Below are 22,195 nucleotides of genomic sequence, written 5' to 3' on the forward strand. Positions count from 1 at the left end.
TCATATGGGTTGACATTTGTTACCTTTAAAGCTTTGTGAATATATATATATATATATATATATATTGCAAGCACAATAAGTAAATTCCATCAACAACAGAGATTATTTTTTCAAGGTACTGTAACTAAAAATAATTGAATTACTACATATATAAGGGTTGCAACCACTTATTTAAGTGACAAAAATTTTGTTATTTGCATAAACTTTAATCAGTGAATAAATAAATTTGTCATTTAAAGAATTTTACATCCATGTGGTTTGATTTGTTTAAATTCAAATGAATAGAACTGGTTGGTAAATTAAAAAAATGAAAATATTTTTTAGATTAAATTGTATAAAACTCTTACATCTTTTTATTATGTAAAACTACTTTCTTAGCATTTAAATTTAATGAAAATTTTTAAGTTTCACATTTAAGGAGAATTTAAATGGTTACAACCGTTTAATGTACTGTTTAATTCACTTATTTTCGTTACTTTTTATTTACAATCTCATTTATTTCTTTATTTTATGGTAAATTCTTTTCCATTCCACAACAGATATATTTTGTCCCGACAAAACTCTCGGGAAAAGTAAATGGGCTATGAAATGAATAATAAGCCCATGAGCGAAAAATAGCAGAATAATAAGGCCCATCAAGATTGGCCCATGTTCTTGTTCAGGCCCAAACAGGAGGGTTTCGATTTCGGCTTTCGATCTCGACATTGCCATGTATCTTTGTTCTTCCAGGGTCACGGAATTTCCACTAACCTCATTCCAGTTCGAATTCCGTGGAAGAAAGAAAAATTTAGCACTGAGACGATGCAAGGCGGCGAAGAGCTCAGCATAGAGGAGCTAGCCTCCAATCTCTCTACCTACAAAGAACAGCTTCACCAGGTTTAGTCTGTTCATCATGTTTTTTTTTTTTTTACACGAATTTTGTTCGGTTCACATTGATATTAGCTACTCTGAGTTATTAATTATACTGCTCGAGGGAAAATATCTCTGTTGTTAGTTTGAACCTAATCGTTATGTATTCTAACGGTTTTTTTGCATTCGATTTAAGATTGTAGGCTATTACTCGACCAATTAGGGTTTTTATTCTATTATTCCAATTAACTTGACTTCGATTCTGGTTCTTGCTGGGCATCCAAATAAGTGTTTTATACCTGGCTTTGTTGAACGTTAATGTTTATTTTTCTTTGATACGAAAGAGCATTGTTGTTATCATACGATTAATTTATCTGGCAAATAAGATAGAATTTTATCTCCATGCTTGCATCATGTGTTCTTGAGCCATATTAGCAGCCACGTAATAAATACTATTTTCTATCATCTGTCCAGGAAAAAGTGATCTTACACTCTAAATCTTATTACCATTTATCCTCCTCCTCAGTTATTGCATGATGTAATGATGTGAAAAATAGCTTCTATAATAACTTTTTCCTTCGTCTCTGGATCAGGTCAGACAACTTCTGAACGATGAGCCTGGAAATTCTGAATATGCTGATATGGAAAAGGAGCTTAGTGAGGTATATGCATGTGCGTATGTATACACACACATATTGTGTATATGTATATATAATTTCTTTTGCAGTATATACTTCCTTGACTGTCACCATATTTCTTGTTTGTATCCGCTCTCTTTCCCCTTCGTCTGTATATACAGTGGTTAGAATCTGACGTGTAAAAACACCAAAGAGAGGACCAATGTATGGGTGCTAGGTCTTCCATGTGTTCCTTCCTTTCTTTCTCTTCCCTTTTTCTTCATTACTGAAAGACTATTGGCTGTTAGAAAAAGGTGAGTATTGTGTTTCAGTAGGAAGACCAGTTTGTAACATAATGCAAATTGCAGGCCCGGGGAGCATGAGAAAAACAAAAAAGGAAAGAAAAGAAAATAACCAAGTGTTAGATCTATGTAACAAAAAAAATGATAACCTTGTCAAAATGCCCATCACTTTTATCTTGGTTCTTTGCAGGTGTGCTCTATGTCGTGATGTCCAGCCTGCTTTCTCCCTCTCTCCTGATATGAGATGTTCACACTGAGATTATAAGTTAGAATTTTGACATTAATTTGTTTATGGTGTAGAAGATTCTGAAAATATTTGCTTAACTGAGTTGTGGAATGTGGCCTAAAATTGTGTCACACAGGTGATTGCTTTGACGGAAGAACTCCTGGCAACTGCAAAGCAAAATGAAGCATCTGGGTTGAATGCTAGTGCATCTGCAAGTTTGTCAATGCCTAAGGAGAAAGTGGTATTTGCTCATTCTTCTGATTTAACATCGGTGTCTCTATTAATGGGCACATAATGTGTTCGGCTAATTTGTATTTGCTGTGCACTTTCATGAGTAATATCTCCTTCCCTATACAAGATACCTGACATGTTTTCTTGTGTGGTGATTTTCCTGCACTGCTTCTAGCCACCGAAGAATTGCCTAATAAGAATTCACTAAATTAGTAAATTCTAATAATAGCTGATATTACAATGTGGCAGATGCTATGGACGAAATTATTCAAGTCATCTTAGATGATTTTGTTGTATACCCAGGGTACTTTTTTCTAGTGATTATTAACAATTAATAGCATTTTTTATTATTTCACTTCTAGGAATCTGAAAGCATTTCTGATCATCAATTTCTGTTGGCACTAAAGTTCAGGCAGTTTGGAGTGAAGATGGGGAATGGTATATTGAGAAATTTATGGTTTTGTGCATTTTAATTTTTTTTTTTTTCACTTCACTTATGTTTACCGTTTTTGAGTTTTTGAATATTTAATGTGCAGGTATGATGCAACAGTTGATGCTCATACACCGAACGGTTATTATGTTTCCTATGATGGATGGGGTAATAGAGAAGAGGTATGAGTGCTAGAACTTCTCAATGAATAGTGTTTCTACAGGCCCAGGGCGTATTTTATAACCACTGACATTTAGCTTAGAAAACTCACTGCTGAATGTTTCACTAATGAAAATATCCAAAAATAATTATTTTAAGCATGATTTATATTGCATATCATGAAACTACGGGCACTTGCTAAAATGGATGAGGTCATATTGATAGAAACTATCGCAGTCTGATTATTTTATTTGAATGATGAAATCATTGTTGAATGTATTTGGTAGAAATTTTCGTTATGTTAAAAGGTTTCAGTACTTTTTAGTGAAACTCATTTTTTCTTGAGCATTAAACAAACTCCAATATTAATGATAGGCCTCTCGTTTGGTGTATTCAATGACTAAGAGCATCAATAACAAAGATACCTTTTTGTGTTTAATTAACTCAGAACGCAGTTGTCTTTTATTATAAGGCAGTGAAATAAAAGTTTTTCCCCCTTGGTTTCCTTTGCATGACAGCCGTTGCAGTTTGATTGTCTGGAAGGGCTTCTTAAAAAGGGATTTTCGTTTAGGAACATTTTGATTTTTGCTGCACTTAATAATAGACCACTTTTAACTGCAGTAACTACGTTGACACTCCAAGATGTCATTTTGACTTGACTTTGTTCCTGGAGAAAATTAGCACCATACTTCATCCTGCATATTTAACTGTTCTTAATCATTGACGAATATTCAATACATTGTGGTTGTTATATAACATTATTACCCTAGAAAGTAAATCATGGAAATTATTTATTATAATTGCAAGGGGAGAATTGTTCAAGTTCATATGTTTATCAATGTTGAACTGCGTTGATGTCATAGGCCTGAACTAAGGCACTAACTTATCAATCTGTCTTGAGCAATATTTTGGTGAACTTTCAAACAAATTAAAAGCCTTTTGCTTTTTATGTAATATGCCTCTAGGGTAACATCATATGTTGATAATAGTTGCTTTTCCCAGGTGGATCCTGCCAATATAAGGCCAATTCAAGAAGGTCCTGTCGATGCTTTGTTAGAAGCTGAGCGAGTTGCAGAGGCTACAAAGCAGGCTATCAAACGTAAGATTGCACAAGCTGCTTCTGTTGACTTACAATCACGGACTTTACCTGCAAAGCTACGTATCGAGCCTGACGATCCTGAGGATGTGGTGAGTCTCCTGCCAAGTTTTTGTTTTTCTAATTTCTTTGCTAAGTTGTTTGTAATTAAATATTTATTCCTTCCTAAAAGCAATTTTTTATCTATGCAATTTGTGTTGGCATTCTTTTTTTTTTTTTTAAATTACAAGACAAGCCTAAGCTTGGAAAAACCTAAGAAAAAACAAGCAGCATAGATTTAACACTTCCATCTGCATGATAGAAGCTAAGACAACCCTACAGAGGTGTGTTCAATAAAACAAAACAATCAGACACGTTGTGAGCTTCCTTTGCAAGATAATCTGCCACAAGATAATTTGTGGTGGCATTCTGGAATAAGTTTTTACCTACACAATTTGTGCAAGTCAGGTAGGCATAGTTTGCCATTAATGATTTAGTTGGTAACTCAAAATTATTACAGAAAGCTGCCAAACGTAAGAAGATACATGCGTTTAAGTCAAAGATGCGGCTAGAGCAACTTGAAGTCACACAAAATAAGCGACAGAATGCTTGGCAGCAGTTTCAGTCAACCAAGGGCAAAACAAAGAAGGTACCTATTTCCTGTGTTATTTATTTTTACTTCTCTCGGTGCCTATGCACATCATTGATTTTCTTTAGTTTTGGTGCTTAATGCACATGTGTAACCATGGGAATAGACCTCCATCACTTCATACAAGTCCTTGAAGCCTAAGAACTCAGAAAAAAATGAGTGATATAAAGTTGACCATAAAGCGAATGGTTTATTGAATTTATCATGCACATATTAAAGTGGATACGCCCCTTGTTACCCAAAATCGTGGATATGTTGGGTCGTTTTAAAAATGTGCAAGAAAGGTGAAGGGAAAACCATTTACTGAAGTTGGTTGGGTGGAAATGAGAAGGAACTGGGGAAGAAACCTAACCCTGGAAAGATTTTTATAGTCAAGGAAAAGACACAAGATGATGGATGTCCATTTCTAGGTTGATCTATTTTCTTTGTAGTTTTATCCTCGTGTGTTAGCATGTTGCTCCCTGGTTAGGCCACTATTAAGCCTGTTTTCACAATCTCTGTATTTTTTTTTCCTTTTGATTGTCTAAACAGCTTTGTTTTTTCCTATGTGCGCAAAGAACTCCTCAATTTTCTGACTATAGCAATAAAACTCGTTTGTTTTAAAAGATCGGGTTCTTCTCTGGAAGAAAGCGGGAGAGCATTTTCAAGTCTCCAGATGATCCACAAGGCAAGGTTGGTGTGACTGGAAGTGGGAAAGGTTTGACGGACTTCCAGAAGAGGGAGAAACATTTCATCTCAAGGGTGGGACGATTGAGGCTGATGATTAGAGAGATTATGCAGCAGCCACTAGCCTGCGATTGTATGTACCATGGTAGAGCCTCATTTATGCATGTGCCATGACAAAGTGAAATGCTTTGAAACTGTTGTGCATTACCCCTAATATAGTTTTTTTTTTTTATTTTAAAAATATTTACTATGATTTTATTGATTTCTGCCTTGATGTTCACTCTCTGGTGTGAGACGACAAGGCATGAAGTACTGAAGGACCCTGAGTTTTCCCCGATCCTCGCAATTTTGAAGCGCCCTAGCTTGTCCTTAGTTTATTCAAGAAGCATAACGTCTAAAATCAGAGTTAGGGAAGAAGACCAGGAAGGTAGACTTGTTCTTCAAATGTTGACACAATAGTGAGGAAAAACCGACTCCGTACACTAATTTAGTTAACATGAAGAATGAAAGGAGATAGAATAGAGCCATTGTACTGAAAGTAATGAGATAAAAGGACTATGAATTGCTTCTCAAATCCCTCGTTGCCCTTGTAATTCACCTGGCTCCCCATGGCCAACAAACATGGGATCACTTAGCCCATATGATTTTGGCTTGAATACAATCCAATCAATTCTTAGTTTTAGGTTATTTACTATGTTCTAAGATTCGATCACAATTCAATCCGTATAGAACTGGATATATTTTCACAAAGGTAAAGGTTAGTGAATTAAAAGGATGTTGAGATAAAATTTTGAATAAAACTCACGAGAATTAAATAATTAAAATTTTCTTATTAGAATAATATTATTGACTGAAGATAATTTTACTACAACTTCAATTGATAAAACTACAAAATTACCCGCACGTGCAAGCGCTCTCCATTCAATTCTCATTCACAGTAAATCGTCGTATTATATCTCCTTGTAAATTAGACGTCCTTTAAGGCAGTGTTTGGCTCAAAGTTTATGTTGACTGGGGTTCTCTGAGAATTTAACCGAGACATGGTTTTTTCGCTTTCAAATGAAATGAAAAAGCCACCCCCAAAAGAGGATAGAGAATCATCGGAAGTAGCATGTGCTCAAGCACCAGCCAACAGTTAATTACGCACTAGTTGCTTTTAATATATACAAGAAATCACGAAAGTTTAAGCTTAAAATCTCTCGTGAACCATGCATAATAAAAAGAGGAAGAAAAGAATGATAACAGATGAGAATATAAACATAGAATGAAGAAAGAATTGGGAAAACAGAAAAAAGAGGACTATACACAGGCTAAGATCTTCCCTAGCTACAAACATATGGCTCTCGCTTGACCCCCCAAAGAACCACCATCATCTCTGAACAGGATTTTAGCTCCACATCCAGGACCATTCACTGAACCTACAGCCTCTTCATCAACTAGGACCTCTTTTATGTTATTAATATCATCCTTGTTTGGAATCTGTGGATAAAGTAACACAAAACTTAGGAGTCACATTCCTACTCAATTTTTTACTTGAAAAACAACAGACATAAAATCCCCAATGCTCTGATCTCATGTAAGAGACTAAATACCCCTTCAAATCCAGCAGAATGGGAAGATTGACTGTCAAACAAGGTCCAAGGGCATGCTTGACCACAGTTCTAAGAATACAAACACTTAATTTCGTCCTTGAAAGATGATGGTGTTAACAATTTAATATTCCATAATTTTTTATAGTGCTTTAGCACCCAGGAGCATCATTTGTTAAATCCCACGGAATATTTAATCATAGAAAATTGTTTAGTATAAATTTTACAAAATATACACCAGGGTGCTAAAGCAATACGAAAAGTCTTCAAAAGCTACATTTGGTTCGAAAAATGGAAAGTAATCGGAAATGGTATTACGGGGAAATTTATGCAATGTTATTATTACTCAACAGTGTATGTCCCCTTTTTATTACTTTTTTTTTGCAGCAAGGATATGAAATCATTTCCCATTTCACCATCATTTCCTTTCTCTTTCCATCCTGCAACAATCTGGGCAACAAATATGTCCCAATTGATAATCAAAGTATAAAAAAAATCATCATAGAATGTTCCCTTTCTTTTTTAACTGGATTGGAAGGTTTAAGGAATATGGATATGGAAGACAGAGAAGTATTGTTCCATATATCCAAATGTACCTCAAACATTGCTTCAGTCAGAATATTCTCTAGTATAGCTCTTAAACCACGGGCTCCGGTGTTCTTTGCCATGGCTTTTCTTGCAATCAATCTCAAAGCATTATCAGTGAAGTGTAAATTTACCTGAAATGTTAAACCAGAAATTAAGCAAGTTACTCCAAAGAGGCTATCATGCTGATTGACAATACTGAATGCATCAGCAAGGTAAGAGACAGAAAAGAACTTCTGAGAAAAATTGGAATGCTTTAAAAGGCTTACATTGTTCATCCCAAACATCTTCTTATATTGTTTAATGAGGGCATTTTTAGGTTCAACAAGGACCTGAAATAGTGAAGTAAAAAGAACTGATAATCTAAAGCGAATAACTTAAAAAAGGAAAGAAATAAAGAAAAAGAAAAGAAGAGAAAAAGAAGTCACGTGTTGTTTAACAGACAAGTAGATGTTCTGAAACCACATATTTCCACCATAATTTAACTATAAAGTAGCAGAGATTCACACCCCAAAATATTTGACTGGCTGGATTTTGAGAAGTTAAAAGCAAATGAAAGCCCAAACCATCTACAACCCAATGTAGTATATAAACATGCCAGGTCTTATCAATCAGCGCAGAATACGAGGCAGAATTTGGAGAGAAATATACAAGTAAAATCTATGATGTACCTGTGCAAGTTGGTCCTCATTCAAAGCAGACAAACCCACTAAAATTGGAAAACGCCCCACAAATTCAGGTATGAGGCCATATGCAATGAGATCACCACTTTCTACCTACAAATTCTCAGAATCACTACATTAGCTATCTGAGGGAGTTACTAGTCAAAGAAAAATAAATTCACAGATCCAACCAGACAAATGGTGAAGAACAATCCCCTTCATTGAAAGAAATAAGTAAAATAAGTAAATACAGAAGTCATCTTGAGCATTTAGCTCTCACATTTTCTAGCAGTGACGATGTTACTACAGCATCGTTCAATCCCCCAGTCCTCATATTTGCACGAACTGGAGCTCCAAAGCCTATGGAAGAATCTTGCTTCCTGTAAAAGAAATCTGGGTCAGTCAAATCCCTGACTCATGGAGAAGCATGAATGCAGAACTTGAAGACATCCTCACCTTTCTGCTATGGTCTTCTCCAAATTAACGAAGGCCCCTCCACATATAAAAAGAATATCTTTTGTATCTATCTGTCAAGCATTATGAATCGTAATGAGATAGACAATCCAAGATGTGAAACTCCCAGTCTGCAAAATCCCATCAGTTCTTTGAATTATAGAATCCTACTAAGAGTTTAAAACTAAGCACATATGAAAATATCTGGTGACAGGGGAAAAGGTAAAAAATAAAAGAGTTCTAACTAAAAAAACAGCCTGTAGTGATTTTTGTAAGAATTCTCATCGACTTGAAGCACAGGTTGATCTTAGCTTCAAAATTTACCCAACTAAAAGGCAGAGTAGAAGCATTTTGATTTATGGTGTATCCTAAAATTAGAAGAACAAGATTCAACTTTCATTAATTCATGAGAAGGAATATCAGCTTTATTCAAAATTCTCTCACTTTCACCACAAGATAAATCACAAGTCAAGATATGCTGACAGCAATTATATTCATAAGGAATACCAAAAACAATAAACTCATATTATGCATTTAAACCAACTGTATTATCTTCTCTTAGGAGAATGTATTCAATTTTTGATATAGAAACTGAAGGACTTTCCCTGTAATCTCAAAGATCTGACCAAGAATTACACTCATTTCACAAGAGGATTTAGAAGGTTAATCACAGAAAGCCAAGACAAGAAAAGACTGTTTTTGTTCAAGTATACCAGAAAGTTTTCACCAGAAAGATACTTGCGAGCTCCTTTATCCGGAAGACTTACAACCTGAAGGGGGGGGGGGGAGAGCACCGTTAATATATCAACATACATGAACCATAAATAGCAAGGAACCTTGAAAATAAACTTCTGAATTTAATTACTTTCAAGCTGTATGAATGCAAAGCTAAAATAATTTATCAAGGACAAACATAATGGTTTGTGGCAGGAGAAACTCAAGCTTCCCTAAAACTTTACGATGCTGATGTGATAAATACTGCTGTCGATGTGAGCAATGACTTCATCCAATTCCAATCACTAAACAGTTCCTGCAGCTTACTAAAAGTCTAAGCTCAACCTGAGAGTTTGCATTTCATAAAATTCCTATTTCAGCACTGTCAACTTTCCTCATTCATAGAGGCAATTTCCCCAGCAGAAGATAATCATTTTACCATGTACGCAGTAGCCTTGGATAGCCCCCCCCCCCCAAACACACACACACACACACAGATAGGGGATTTGGGTCCTTATGCTTGAAAAACAGCTTTAGCAGGAGTCCATTAAGTAGAATGGAAGTAGATAAATTCAGCAGAAAGTTTAGCAGACTTCCAATGTCTCCCGGACTTCTCTAAGAGCATTGTTATAACCAAGAAATGGTACCATCGAATATTTTAAGGAAATAATTAGGGTAAACAGACAATCAGAATGCCACATGCCCCATTTGCAATTGAAGTTTTACAGGGGAAGAAAAATAATGAATAAATTCACCCACAGTGCTTTCCAGCATTTTTAGTAAAGCCTGCTGAACACCCTCTCCAGATACATCTCTGCCACTGTTTAAACTCTCTGCCTGCAAAAGTATTTCATTGAAATCAATATCTTATACATCTTTAGTGATATAGAATCGATAATTTGACAAAATGTTACACCTTCTTTGTAATCTTATCAACTTCATCAATGTAGACAATCCCTTGCTGAGCTGCTTCCACGTTAAAATCAGCTTCCTGAAAGATCATATCATCCATTAAGTAGTGTCACGGAATACTGAAACAGTCTGCTGATGATAATAAGTTAGGATTCCTAAAAGACACACAAGGCTCATAAATGATAATTTTGAAAATGATAGGAAAGTGAGGGACCGAATGGTACCATCTTAAGCCACGACCAGCTCTCAGACTATAATTACTTTTAAGTTATGGATGCACATTTAGCAATAAAATATGTAGCACCCAGGTAAGAAGTCGAAGTACATACCACAAGAAGCTTATATAATACTGATTCCACATCTTCTCCAACATAACCTGCCTGATATGTGCGAAAGCCCAAGTTAGAGGGGAGGGAGGGACGGAGAAAATTATACATATCAGTGAAACTCAGCCTAGGTGCCCAGCGGAAAAAACGAACAGAATAAGCTATTCACATGATAAAATATGCAAAGACATATAGAACTAGGAAAAGTATTATTCAACTAACTTGCCTGGGTCAATGTTGTAGCATCAGCTATGGCAAATGGAACATTTACAATACGGGCCAGTGTTTTTGCCAGCAGCGTTTTCCCTGTCGTGAGGAAGTCCAAATTCAGTATTAATATCATCATCTCTTGAAGCAAAAAGTATCGCTAAAATAATAAAAAACGCATGAACTCTCCTTATGTTCCAAAGAGTCTATTGTATTCACAGTTCACACCTGACCCTGTAGGACCTATCAGCAATATGTTGCTTTTTTCTGGCTCTACATAATCATCTTCGTTCTCATCTTCAATTTTTGCTAATTCTCGATCAGAGGTTTTCTTCAAAGATGCAAGGCGCAACCTATTGTAGTGGTTGTAAACAGCCACTGAAAGCACCTTTGAGGATAATTCAGGCATCAGTAGATGCAACGAAAGCATGCATCATATAGATAGCCCCACAAAGCATGTTTCCTATAAGAAATGAACCTCAAATACACAAGATTGAAATGAACCAAACAAGTTTAATGAATTCACCCGCCACGTGATATCTTGGGGTGATGCAGTAATAGAATTGAAGTTACATAATACTGATGAACGAGAGTTATGGTTTTAAGACCCATTAAAACCGAATAAACAGAACACGCCTCTCAACTCACTGTAGTGCATCTACTGATTAAAATTTAGATTGAGCGAGAATATACGCACATTTCAAAATACAACGTCTCTGCAGCTCTAACTATAGATAATTACCGGGATATCTGATTAAAACCCGCGAGAACAAGGTAATCTAGTTGCCTTCTTTTATATAAATAATACTAGCATGTTCATTCTTGTGAATTATCTTTGCATGTTCTATTCGAAGTGGCTTCAACGATGGTCGCCCTCAGGTATTATACTGCTATCATCATAAATTCATAATATCGTTATTTAGATCATTTACACCACATGCAGATGGAATTCGACAGAGTACACGCATTGGCATCCTGCTTTTCTACAATCATGAAATCAAAGTCCGAACCTTTTTGGCTTTTTCTTGCCCAACCACAAACTCGTTGAGTACTTTAAAAATGTCCTTCGGTGTAGCCAGGTCCTTCACTAAACTTGAGCTGCCACTGTTATCATCGCCATTTCCGGCACAAAAGCCACCTCCACTACCACCATTCCCGTGAGACAGTGTAGGCGCCTCACTCTTGTTCAAGTGCGGAGCCTCACAATCTTTCTCACTACTTCCATCACAGTCCTTAGACTCTTTAACCCTACAAATCTCGATGAAGCTACCCTGTAACGGAGCCAGCTTGAAAGGCCTAAAATAAAAAGCCGTTCTGCAACCGGGACAGAGATTCAGGGCCTGGTAGACTCCGGGTTCCCGACCCGAAATCGATAGGGGTCGGTTCGAGAAAACGACGGACATCAGGGTGGAGCATCGAGGACAGCTTAAATCGGCCCTGATGTGGTCATAGCGATCATCAGAGGTGGTACCGTCCCATTTGAACCGTTTCTGGAGCCAGATAGAGGAGCTGATCGTAGTTCCGGATTCAGAAGGGCAAAGAAATTTGGGGAAAGAGTGGTAGTGGAAGGAGGTGGAAGACGAGGAGGCGATGAACCTTGTCGCGATTTGGTAGAAGGTGCTTGTGGGGGTGGTCTTCTTGCAAAATCTGCTGAGAACTGAAAACATGCTTTCGATCTTTCTCCCTCAGTTTCTCTCCTCGAGGCTTTGAGGATGGTTTTGGGTTGGCTTGGTTAGGCCCGCGCTCGCGTCTGGTGGCTCGCGGTTCTGGTACTGTGAGAAGCAGTGAGAGAGAGCTTATTGAGAAAGACAATCTCTCCTTGGAAAACACGTGTCGCTACAAATATTAAAGAAATGACTCTGAGGGCTGTTTCGAATAGAAATAGTAAATTTAAATAAATAAAAATGAATCCTTATCTTGGCCCAAAAAAAAACAATACTTGTCTTTTTATCCATAATCCATAATTTTCAGCAGAGACCGAGAACTCCCATCGTGTATTTTGTGGCTACGTGGAGTGGCAGACCCAAAGCTTGGGTCAACGGGCGTAATTTTGACTAATTAAAATTTAATATTTTAATTTTAACTGGTAATTTTGACTCAATTATTTGTTTTATGTTTTCATTTTTTATTTTTAAAATTGTTTTACAATACATTTTTTACGATACATTTTTTACGACTTTTTTAAAATGAAAAAAATGTTTACTCGTGTGAATTTAAAAATAGTTTTAAAATTAAAAAATCAGACGCTAATAATGATTATTGATGGTTAATAAAAGTGGCTTATAAGTTATAACAGATAATTATTAGTTAAAATAATTGTAGCTTTTAATAAAATGAAAATAAATTTAATATATTTTGATTTTTTTGAGAAACAAAAAAATGAGAGTAGTTTTAAAAATAATTAGATTCAAAACACACCTCCAAACATTTTTTTTAAATTTTTACTTTAAAAAAAACCGTTTTTGAAAAACAAACCAGCCCTTAATCTCCTTTATTATTGTTTGCATTTTTATCTCAAAAGGGAGAATTTAGCTTTTGCCCTTTTGCGTCATGGGAAACAGGCTGTGGAAAACCCAAGAAATAGGATAAAGTGAATGTTACGAGATATCACATGAAGGTAAAATCAGAAAGAATTTAGATCTCAACTTCAAAATTAGCGTTTTTTTTTTTCTGAGTACTTATCTTCTTGTTACTCTTCAGGAAGACGAATTCATCTAGATTGATCCTAACCATGGTAAATGCACAACGCAACACGGTTTTAAATTATTGTTTTCCACTAACAGTCCAACTTCCTTATTCGCAAACTGTGTTGTTTGGAGCAACATGTGGAAATTAAACCTGCCTCTCAAATATATTCTCTTCACATAGAAACTCTTTCATAGAGCAATTCCAATTGTTGATATTCTGATTGAACACCATCTTTCAAGCACTCCATTCATTGTATCCATTTGGCTATTTGACTGAAAAAAGCTTAAATCATATCTTTGTCTACTGTGACTTCACTAGATCTCTTTGGCTTGCTCGTTTGAATATCAGGACATCTTGCTAATTTCATTAGATCCTTCAATAACCAATTTTTTTTTATTGGGAATATATATGTTCCTGGGATGATAATTCCTCCGGTTTGCTAGTTTCTTTATGTCAACAGTTCCCACGAATGATTTCTCAAACAACTGGACTATCAGGATGAAAAAAATTCAAATCGCATGGTTCTGTCCACTGTCAGATTGGTATTTTCTCCGACAACCAATTTTCAAATGGCTATGCCTTCAGGAAACATATTCAGGAGTTAGGACTCCTGCTTGATTCGCCTTCTTTGTCTTGGATTTGCATTATGGTGACTTTATAATATGCGCATTTAACTGAGGATCACTTGCTTCAGGAAAAATTACATTCAAGATCTCGTGCGCTCCCTCATTTTGTTTCATCCCCTCCGGATTTCTAAGTTGCCCATGAAAACAACTTCTTTGATATCATTTGTATATGACCTTGGTTTAGTAATTTGCAACATGTGATGTAATTGTTTCTTGGTACACATTTTGGCTTTTAATATATTTTGCCTTTTATAAGAATGTGTCATTTTTTTTTAACGCGTCCCCACAGAGAAGCATGCAAAATCTTACAAAAGGTTAATGAGGGAGTAGTCTATTAGAAGTTAGAACAGTCCAATGAATCACATATAAGAACTCTTCGAATTAAATAAATGGCATTAATTAAAATAATAAGCCAATGAGAGATATAAAGCATTCTCAATTTTACAGCGTCATTTATATATCCCTACATATTTTGAGACCTCCCAATCCCTATCAATTCTGTTCATCAAGTCGTAGGATGAAACTATGCATCAGTGACCAATAGAGGCTTATACACATGGCTCTGCTCTCATCTAATGCCTTATCTTTTCATAATCTTTTTCAACTTTTTTATTTAGGATGAGGTCTTGTGACCAATACTGTAAAAACAAGGGAGTGAAATCCAAAATCGTGAAATTTGTCGTGCAAGAATAAGTGGCATGCAATAGAGGCTCTAAGTCTCTGGGCCAGAGAGAATGAAAATGAAGCCCTTCTTCATTTGTAGTTGTAACTTGTAACCATTAAGAAAGGGACGACCATGTGGCTTTTAATTTGGCAGCTTGGCAGACTCTGACGTGTCCTTCATCTTCTCTTCGCTGCCAGACAAAACTATCCGATTCACCCTAGATGGTAATGGCCCGAAAACGACGTCGTCCATGTCTAATAACCATAGCACCACGACTTTCAAGCAAACAAAGCACTTCTTCCTCGATCCTCTTCCTCGTCCTGCCCTCTTCTCTCACCTCTGCTTCAGTGTGAGTCTGTGGCAACTAGCCTCAGTAGCTCCGTTGTTTGGGACTCGATAAAGCCATCTTCCTCAAATTCCTCACACCCAGAAAAACCCGACACGCCTTCGATGGAAGCAATGCCCAGAGCATTTTCCTTGTCTTCTATAAATTCAATTTCGCATCCCCCAGTCCCTAAATTTAATCGGGATTGATCCCCTTTTTTGGGGTTTCGTTCCCTCTTTTATTATTTTTCTTGCAGGGGTTCGATTTGTCTCCACATGGCTCCCATCAGTCTGAAGCAAGCCTCGAACCCCTCCTCCACTGCTCAAACGATTGCGTCGTCCCAGGATGCGCGCGCTCTGGTGCGTGAAACGCTTCGTATCAGTGCCGATTTGGCTTCATCATCACCGGCTGTTGCAATTACTCATCTTGCTGAAACGATGTCCGATCTTTCTTCTTCATACCCAGCGTCATCGGCGGCTGTGTTGGTTGGATCGGAGTGTCGGAGGAGAATAGGGGCAGGTGGTGGCCTTGTTGGTGCTGAGGAGGTCATGAACCCGAGCTTTAAATTGATTTGTTCCGAGGAAGTTGATGGTCGTAGATGGAACTACGTGGCGGAGAATGATGGCTGTGGAGGTTTCGTGAAAAATTCATTCCGCGCGCTCAGTTTGCAGACTCCTCAAGCTCCTCTTGATGTGAGTTTTATGCGCCTTAATACTTTTTGTGAATTTTACATCATACTGTCTGGCTGCCTATATATATATATATATATATTTCTTTTCTTTTGTTTGACTTTTGCGGTAAATTTTTGAAGTTCTCTTCTTCCTTACTTGCCGGTCGCAATACCGGAAGTAGGTTCAGGGGCTCTAAATTTTACATCTTTGAGATAAAGTTTTTCTTTGCAATAGATAGATTCTCCAATTCTTACAAGACAGTTGCCCAATTCTAAATTTTATGTTATTAATCAATATTTACTTCAAAAATATTGATTAATAACATAAAATTCGAAACTGATATTCGATCTGTCGATGGATGGGACTGAAGTGCTTGATTGACTGCTTTTGCGGATATTATATTGCGTTTTGAATCTTGTTTCTTAAGTTTGGACTTGACAGTTTCCTTTTTTGTATTTGCATTTGATTTTGTATGTGTTTGATACTTCAAAATTTAGAGATCCAGAGGAGACTGGAATTTCCTTAAAGTTAATACTTTGGGACAATTATAAGATTAGTAAGCTGTACAAATCATTTCGAAGAACAGAGTTTTTTTTTTTTTAATATCATATTTATATTTGGATTTAGCTAGGTTATTTTATAGCCATGATCGGTACCTGATCACTGGATTATGAAGTTTTTAACTGTTTCATCCTTTTTAATTTATACATTACTACAATTGAATAGGTCTAATTGGCTTTTTAACAGTTCAAAAGGGGCTACTATTTTGTTTCATTAATGCATTAATGTACGATTGCAGCGTATATCTTTAAAACCCTCTCTCTTCTAAGGATTCTCATGGAATGAAACTGGGACCCTTTGCAAATGTAGCGTTTGCTATCATTTATGTATAATAGCCACAGGAGGAATGAACAACTATCATTTGCTTCGTCGTTAGTATTTGTTAGTTAAACAAATATTTCACAATAGTGATAAAGTGGATGGTTATTTTTTCATATCACTTTAGTTCTTGACTCCAATGAAAGAAAGAGGCAAGATCTCTGGCCCCAGAGTTTCATATTCAAATATTATGTGTTGACATCAAATAGAAAGCAAAGAAGCTAAGTTGATGTTTCTAAGCTGTTGTATGTATGCAGGAGGTAATGTCATTCATAAGATCCTATGTTGTTCCAGAAGGTTTCCCTGATAGTGTTAGCCCTTCATATGTCCCATACATGACATGGCGAGCTCTAAAGGTATTTGCTTTACTTATACTTTGTTCGCTATAATTAAAATAGGCATTGTAGTTGTTCAAGTGTTGAACATTTTGAGACAGTACAATGTGCTTCCATGTTGTTATTTTTAAGTTTATGCAGTATAAGTTTACGATCGAGAATTTCTTTTCTTATTTGTAGCATTTCTTCGGTGGAGCGATGGGTGTTTTCACAACTCAAACACTTCTAAGCTCAGTTGGAGTCTCCAGAAACAAAGCTACTCCTGGAGCTGTTGCTATAAACTGGATTCTCAAGGTGAGATTTATGTAGTATACTACAATTTAGAAATTCCATATTTCAATTGCAAGCTTTCTTGAGCTAATTTTTATATGAAACAAGGTCCAATCATGTTCGTGGCATGTAACCTTTGTTTTTTGGCTCATCTGGGTGTCTGTTTCTTGGGATGTATGGTTTTTGACTCTGTCCGTTCAATGTCCAACGAAGTGATATATATCATCCAAGGAGTTAAATTAGAAAAATGGAAAGTCAGTTCCTTTTGAGAATAAGTCTGTTTTTGTCCATTCTAATTTAATCCTTTTTCAATCCAAGAAGTTTATTATTGTGCTGAGGTTCCCCTTTTTTTTAATTTCTTTTCAACTCAAAACTTCATTTTACGTTTCCAGACAGTCTTGCTTTTGATAACTACATGTAATATGTAGTCCTGGAGAACAGCTCAAAATTCGGTCATCAGTTGGAGTTTGCTATAGAGTCTTAACTCTTCATACAACAATTTCAAGCTATAACTAGACTAAAATAGAGATAATGGTTGTTTTTCTAGCTGTTTAATCATCATGAAAATCTCTTAATATTCTTCTAGGTGTACCATGTGTCTTTTTGCTCTTCTATCCTTGAATATGAATTTCTGAGTGTTCTTTATTGCTTGCAAATTAGACTCTGCCCATCCGGTATGTTTTAGATAAACTCTGTTGTCATGCAACTGTTATTATTCAAGTGAATTTACTTGTGCAATCACAATTGTAGGATGGTGCGGGTCGTGTTGGAAAGATGCTTTATGCTCGGCAAGGAAAGAAATTTGATTATGATCTAAAACAAGTAATAAATTGCTTGCTTCTTGTCAATTTGATTATATAAATTTGAGCTATCCTTTAATTTTTCTGAAAATTAGTATTACAGATGCGATTTGCAGGTGATCTTTTGATGGAGTTGGGTGCTGGAGTGGAGTTGGTAACTGCAGCAGTGCCACATTTATTTCTTCCCTTGGCTTGTGCTGCTAATGTAGCTAAGGTTTTATGGCTTTCTTTTCACTAGTGATTTATTGTTGTATCAGTTCTGCAGGCTTTTACCTTATTTTTTTTTTTGGAAATTTTTTACCCGTTACTTTTTGCTATTAGAATGTTGCTGCTGTGACATCGACATCAACCAGGACGCCCATTTACAAAGCCTTTGCTAAAGGGGAAAACATTGGCGATGTCACTGCTAAAGGAGAATGTGTTGGCAATATTGCAGATCTGGTACGCTTAAGAAATTTTCTACCAATTGCTATTGTGACAACACTTTTGTGGTATAATTTTAGAAGCATAGCACATTTTGCAGTAAATTTGTGGTTCCGTGCATGCCTAAGATTACTACTTGATGATTGACTAGTAAATCGATTAGTAATGGACAAATGAAATCAATCATAGAGCATAGACATTAATATAATTAGATCTGCTCTTCATGAACAAACTCAGGATTTGCAATCCTTGGTAAGATCGGTTAGTCTTGCTGATCATTTTCAAATGTTTTTCCTCTTTCAGTCTGTATATGTACTGACTTTGAACTGTGCCCTGTCAAAAGTAAGATTAAAACATTGTTGTAAAGCAAGTTTGTTTTATCAGATTAATTGGTTGTCTCTGAAATCTATTTGCAATCTTGGATGCAGCAAATAATTGAAGCGTCTTGTCATTTTTTCCCAGTCATATATTAGGGTATTGCTAATTGGCAATAAGTTTTGCTTTCATTTAGAATGTTTTCTAACTTTTGGAATCTTCTTTCCATACAACGAGTGAATTAGCTGGGCAAATTGTGGGATACTTGCTTCCCTAATTGTGTGCATACATGTTAGAAATATTATGCATTGAGATCAGACTTATGAGTTAGGTTAATACTTTTCTGGCAGAATAATATATAAGGAATGCGGATATAGATTTGAAGTTTGGTTGATCGTTTTTTTTTTTAACACTAATTAACTTAAAAGATGGCAGGGTATCAAGCTTTAGTTTGCTGAAATTGTTTTCTTGGTTGATATTTTACTTTATACTTGTAGAATCTTACTGGCGAATGATGCCTTATGCTTTGAATTTTCTGCTTCAGTTGATGAAATCAAATGGTCCTTTCTTTTTTCCACTTACAGTTAGGAACTGGTCTGAGCATTTTAATATCCAAAAAAAATCCATCACTGGTGACTACATTTGCCCTCCTTTCATGTGGATATATCCTTAGCTCTTACAGAGAGGTTTGTTTTAATACATGTAAAAGTTATGCTTTCTTTTCTTTTCATGTTTTCTTATCCTGTGGTCTGACTCAAACACTTGTACACATTTATAGGTAAAATCTGTTGTTTTGCATACACTGAACCGGGCAAGATTTAGTGTGGCAGCGGAGTCCTTCCTCAAGACAGGTATCATTATATTAATAAAGATGTACAGTCTAATAGTTATGACCTCAGGTTTACCTTGACATGTTATTATTTGTATTTTGATTAAGTTAATTTGTTTCAGGGCGAGTACCCACCGTACAGGAGGGTAATATGAATGAGAGCATATTCAAGTTTCCTTGGAAAGATAGGCCTGTTGTCCTTGGTATATGAACGGACTGAAATCTCTTTGCTTGATTCAGACTTGCCCAAAAAATTAACAACGGATTGTTCTCTAATTTTTTTTTTTTTAATTCAGGATCAAGGTTCAAAGATGCATTCCAAGACCCTGGGGCATATGTTGCCATCCAGCCTCTATTTGAGGTGTTTGCTCTTTGAATTGTTACAAGTTTTGAGCTCTCTTACATTTATTACTTGATTGACTTGTATTTCTTTTTTTGGCTACTGATTGACTTGTAATTCTGGTGCATTCTCGTTTGGTTTTTGGTTGGTCACAGAAAGAGAAATATATTGTGACATATAACCCCTCAAAGTGTAAGGTGTATGCACTACTCAAGGATGAGGCAAAGTCAGATGACATTCTAAAAGCGGCATTTCATGTGAGATATACAACTGTCTTGGGAATTTGTCAGGATAACATTTTTCTGCATAGTACTTATAAAGTAAATCACCTTATTTTTTTGCAGGCTCATCTGCTTTTTCATTTCATGAATTCATTAAATGGAAATAAGGTTTCTTCTGTTAAACAAGTAGACGATCTTAAGCCAAATATGGTGCACTCAGTGGCTGACCTTGAAGCTTATGTTGCTGATTCATGCAAGATGGTAGCAAATTCATATGGGCCTTTCAAAAGGACAGCGAAGGAGCAGGTTAGTGAATTCACCCTCTTAATCCATTTCACGGTTCTGCATCAGGCTCTGTCAAAATGTTAGCTTTGAAATGTATTAATATTTTTGCTTTTATTTAGCATTTGAGAGGAGTCAGGGAGGGTGAAGGGAGTGGCAACAACAGAAATTCTCGTGCTTGTGGGTTGGCTTGTTGCATGATGCACTTGTGGAACTTGATTATACCTTGAGCATTTATTTACTTTGATGCCGTGGCAGGAATTGTTTTTTCATTGATGCAATGTTTGGTAGGTAGAAAAGTGTTTTTTAGAAAGGAAATCATAAATGCACTTCCCATTTTTCTTTCTAGATACATTCTTCATTTCATTTCTAGTAAACACTTCTGCATACCAACATACACTAATTATTTTGGAGGAGGAAGGTAGGGTATATAATCTGCCTTATGCTTATCTTCAGTTCAATTGATAGGTTTATTGCTTTGATTATGATGTGGTTAGATATAATAAAAATCCCATCGAGTCACTAGTTTATGAGTGCACACATTGCAGTTGTTACCAATTTGTAGTGCAAATAATGGGCACAGTTGTTAGTTGGGGCTACTACCACCATCTCCCCACACCCCAACCCAAAAAAAAAAAGGCACACAGTTGGGTGGAGCAAATCCTAATTCGTACCATTCAAATGAATCTGATCTGACCATAACTCACTAAAATTGATTGATCAATTGGATGAGATTTTGGCATTCAGACACTGGATATCTGTGTTAGACAGACGTCCAATTCAAATGGAACCAATTGATTAAAAATTAACTAATATTCAAATTATGTTTGTTTAAATATAAATGTGTGTGCGTGCGCGTCTCTATTTTGAATTCCTTGTGAATTTTGTTTGAGAAACATTTTTAGGTGGGACTTCTAAAATTTTAGAGGATTTGGATGCATTTTCAACCTTCCAATTAGATTGTTCAGTTGGTCATAGTAGTCAAGGCCAAGCTAAGTGAATCTGTTGTGTAACACACCCAAAAAAAAAAAAAAAATGAGGGCATATTTCCGTGGTTGGCACAAAGTTCTTTACACTGTATTTTGTAGAGTCAATAATTTGGGCGGTTGGATTTAAAACATCCTATCTTTTAAAAAAGCCCATATAATCAAGGCCAGTCCTAACTTTTTCGGACGGGTTTGGCTAGCCCAAGTTACTAGCTTTAGTATCCTATTGTTGAAGGTTGGATCATTATTGCTGAGAGTTACATGTAATCCATTATCTTGCAGGGATGGACTATGTCAGATTCACTTCTTAATCCTGGTAGAGCCAGGCTCGTTTGAACTTGATGACAGGGATGATATACGCATTCTCACCTGGATGATATTGGGCTTTTAGTGCAAAAGGTCTGCCTGCTCTGGATGTGGACTGAATCATCATACTGAAGAGTAAGCTTGGATTGAAAGGAATGGAGCATAATTAAGTGAAGGAAAGATTTGGTGTAGATTTACATCAAATTTTCCTTTCCCTTCCCTTACCCTTCCCAATTCAAAATATTATCCTATGGCCTAAAAGCGTTGTATCTTGTGAAGCTCAAGAGAAGCCACCATGGGAAATCCACACATGAGTGAATTTTTCCGCTGGACCTCTGCGAGGGTGGCCTATTGCAGGATTATGAAGGAATGGGTTGTTACCATAACTCTGGGTAGAGCATTACCACTTTATATTTTCATCTGATTCAATTTTATGTCTTTTCCTCACTTCTGTTCTATTCTTTTCTGGTTCCCCACACCCCCTTTTTTTTTTGCAGTAGGATTTTTTCTGAGACGATAAACTTGATATACATGTTGGAACCTTGAGGATCAATGCAACGTCCACCATTTTGCATTCCTGTGG

At 36.2% G+C, this 22,195-nt stretch overlaps 3 protein-coding genes across 3 annotated transcripts; 2 read left to right on the forward strand and 1 right to left on the reverse strand.

Annotated features, from left to right (window-relative positions):
- The first annotated feature begins 716 nt into the window (after positions 1-716).
- On the forward strand, positions 717-5,521 carry LOC129286601 (uncharacterized). The gene is given in 9 exon segments (XM_054922552.1): positions 717-876; positions 1,443-1,511; positions 2,131-2,265; positions 2,599-2,663; positions 2,762-2,837; positions 3,817-4,002; positions 4,410-4,538; positions 5,145-5,265; positions 5,268-5,521. Coding segments are annotated over 9 exon segments (894 nt in total). The 5' UTR covers positions 717-801; the 3' UTR covers positions 5,306-5,521.
- A 785-nt stretch (positions 5,522-6,306) lies between these two features.
- LOC129285921 (CLP protease regulatory subunit CLPX2, mitochondrial) lies at positions 6,307-12,473 on the reverse strand. Its single transcript, XM_054921899.1, has 13 exons — positions 11,663-12,473; positions 10,881-11,040; positions 10,668-10,751; positions 10,449-10,495; positions 10,124-10,198; positions 9,967-10,044; positions 9,207-9,263; positions 8,497-8,567; positions 8,321-8,420; positions 8,050-8,154; positions 7,648-7,710; positions 7,390-7,512; positions 6,307-6,683 (listed from the first exon to the last, which is right to left on the reverse strand). The coding sequence occupies exons 1-13, from the start codon at positions 12,317-12,319 to the stop codon at positions 6,531-6,533; spliced, it is 1,773 nt and encodes a 590-aa protein (XP_054777874.1). The 5' UTR covers positions 12,320-12,473; the 3' UTR covers positions 6,307-6,530.
- Positions 12,474-14,778: 2,305 nt separating this feature from the next.
- Positions 14,779-22,186, forward strand: LOC129285788 (protein root UVB sensitive 6-like). The gene is made up of 13 exons (XM_054921675.1): positions 14,779-15,647; positions 16,763-16,861; positions 17,021-17,134; positions 17,861-17,932; positions 18,014-18,124; positions 18,232-18,351; positions 19,233-19,334; positions 19,427-19,499; positions 19,600-19,680; positions 19,774-19,838; positions 19,973-20,074; positions 20,162-20,344; positions 21,589-22,186. Exons 1-13 carry the CDS (start codon positions 15,231-15,233, stop codon positions 21,640-21,642), a joined length of 1,593 nt encoding a protein of 530 aa, XP_054777650.1. The 5' UTR covers positions 14,779-15,230; the 3' UTR covers positions 21,643-22,186.
- The last annotated feature ends 9 nt before the right edge of the window (positions 22,187-22,195 follow it).

Source organism: Prosopis cineraria, unplaced genomic scaffold, assembly GCF_029017545.1.
Source record: "Prosopis cineraria cultivar Desert tree isolate PC_DT_omini unplaced genomic scaffold, ASM2901754v1 PC11, whole genome shotgun sequence".
Taxonomy (NCBI): domain Eukaryota; kingdom Viridiplantae; phylum Streptophyta; class Magnoliopsida; order Fabales; family Fabaceae; genus Prosopis; species Prosopis cineraria.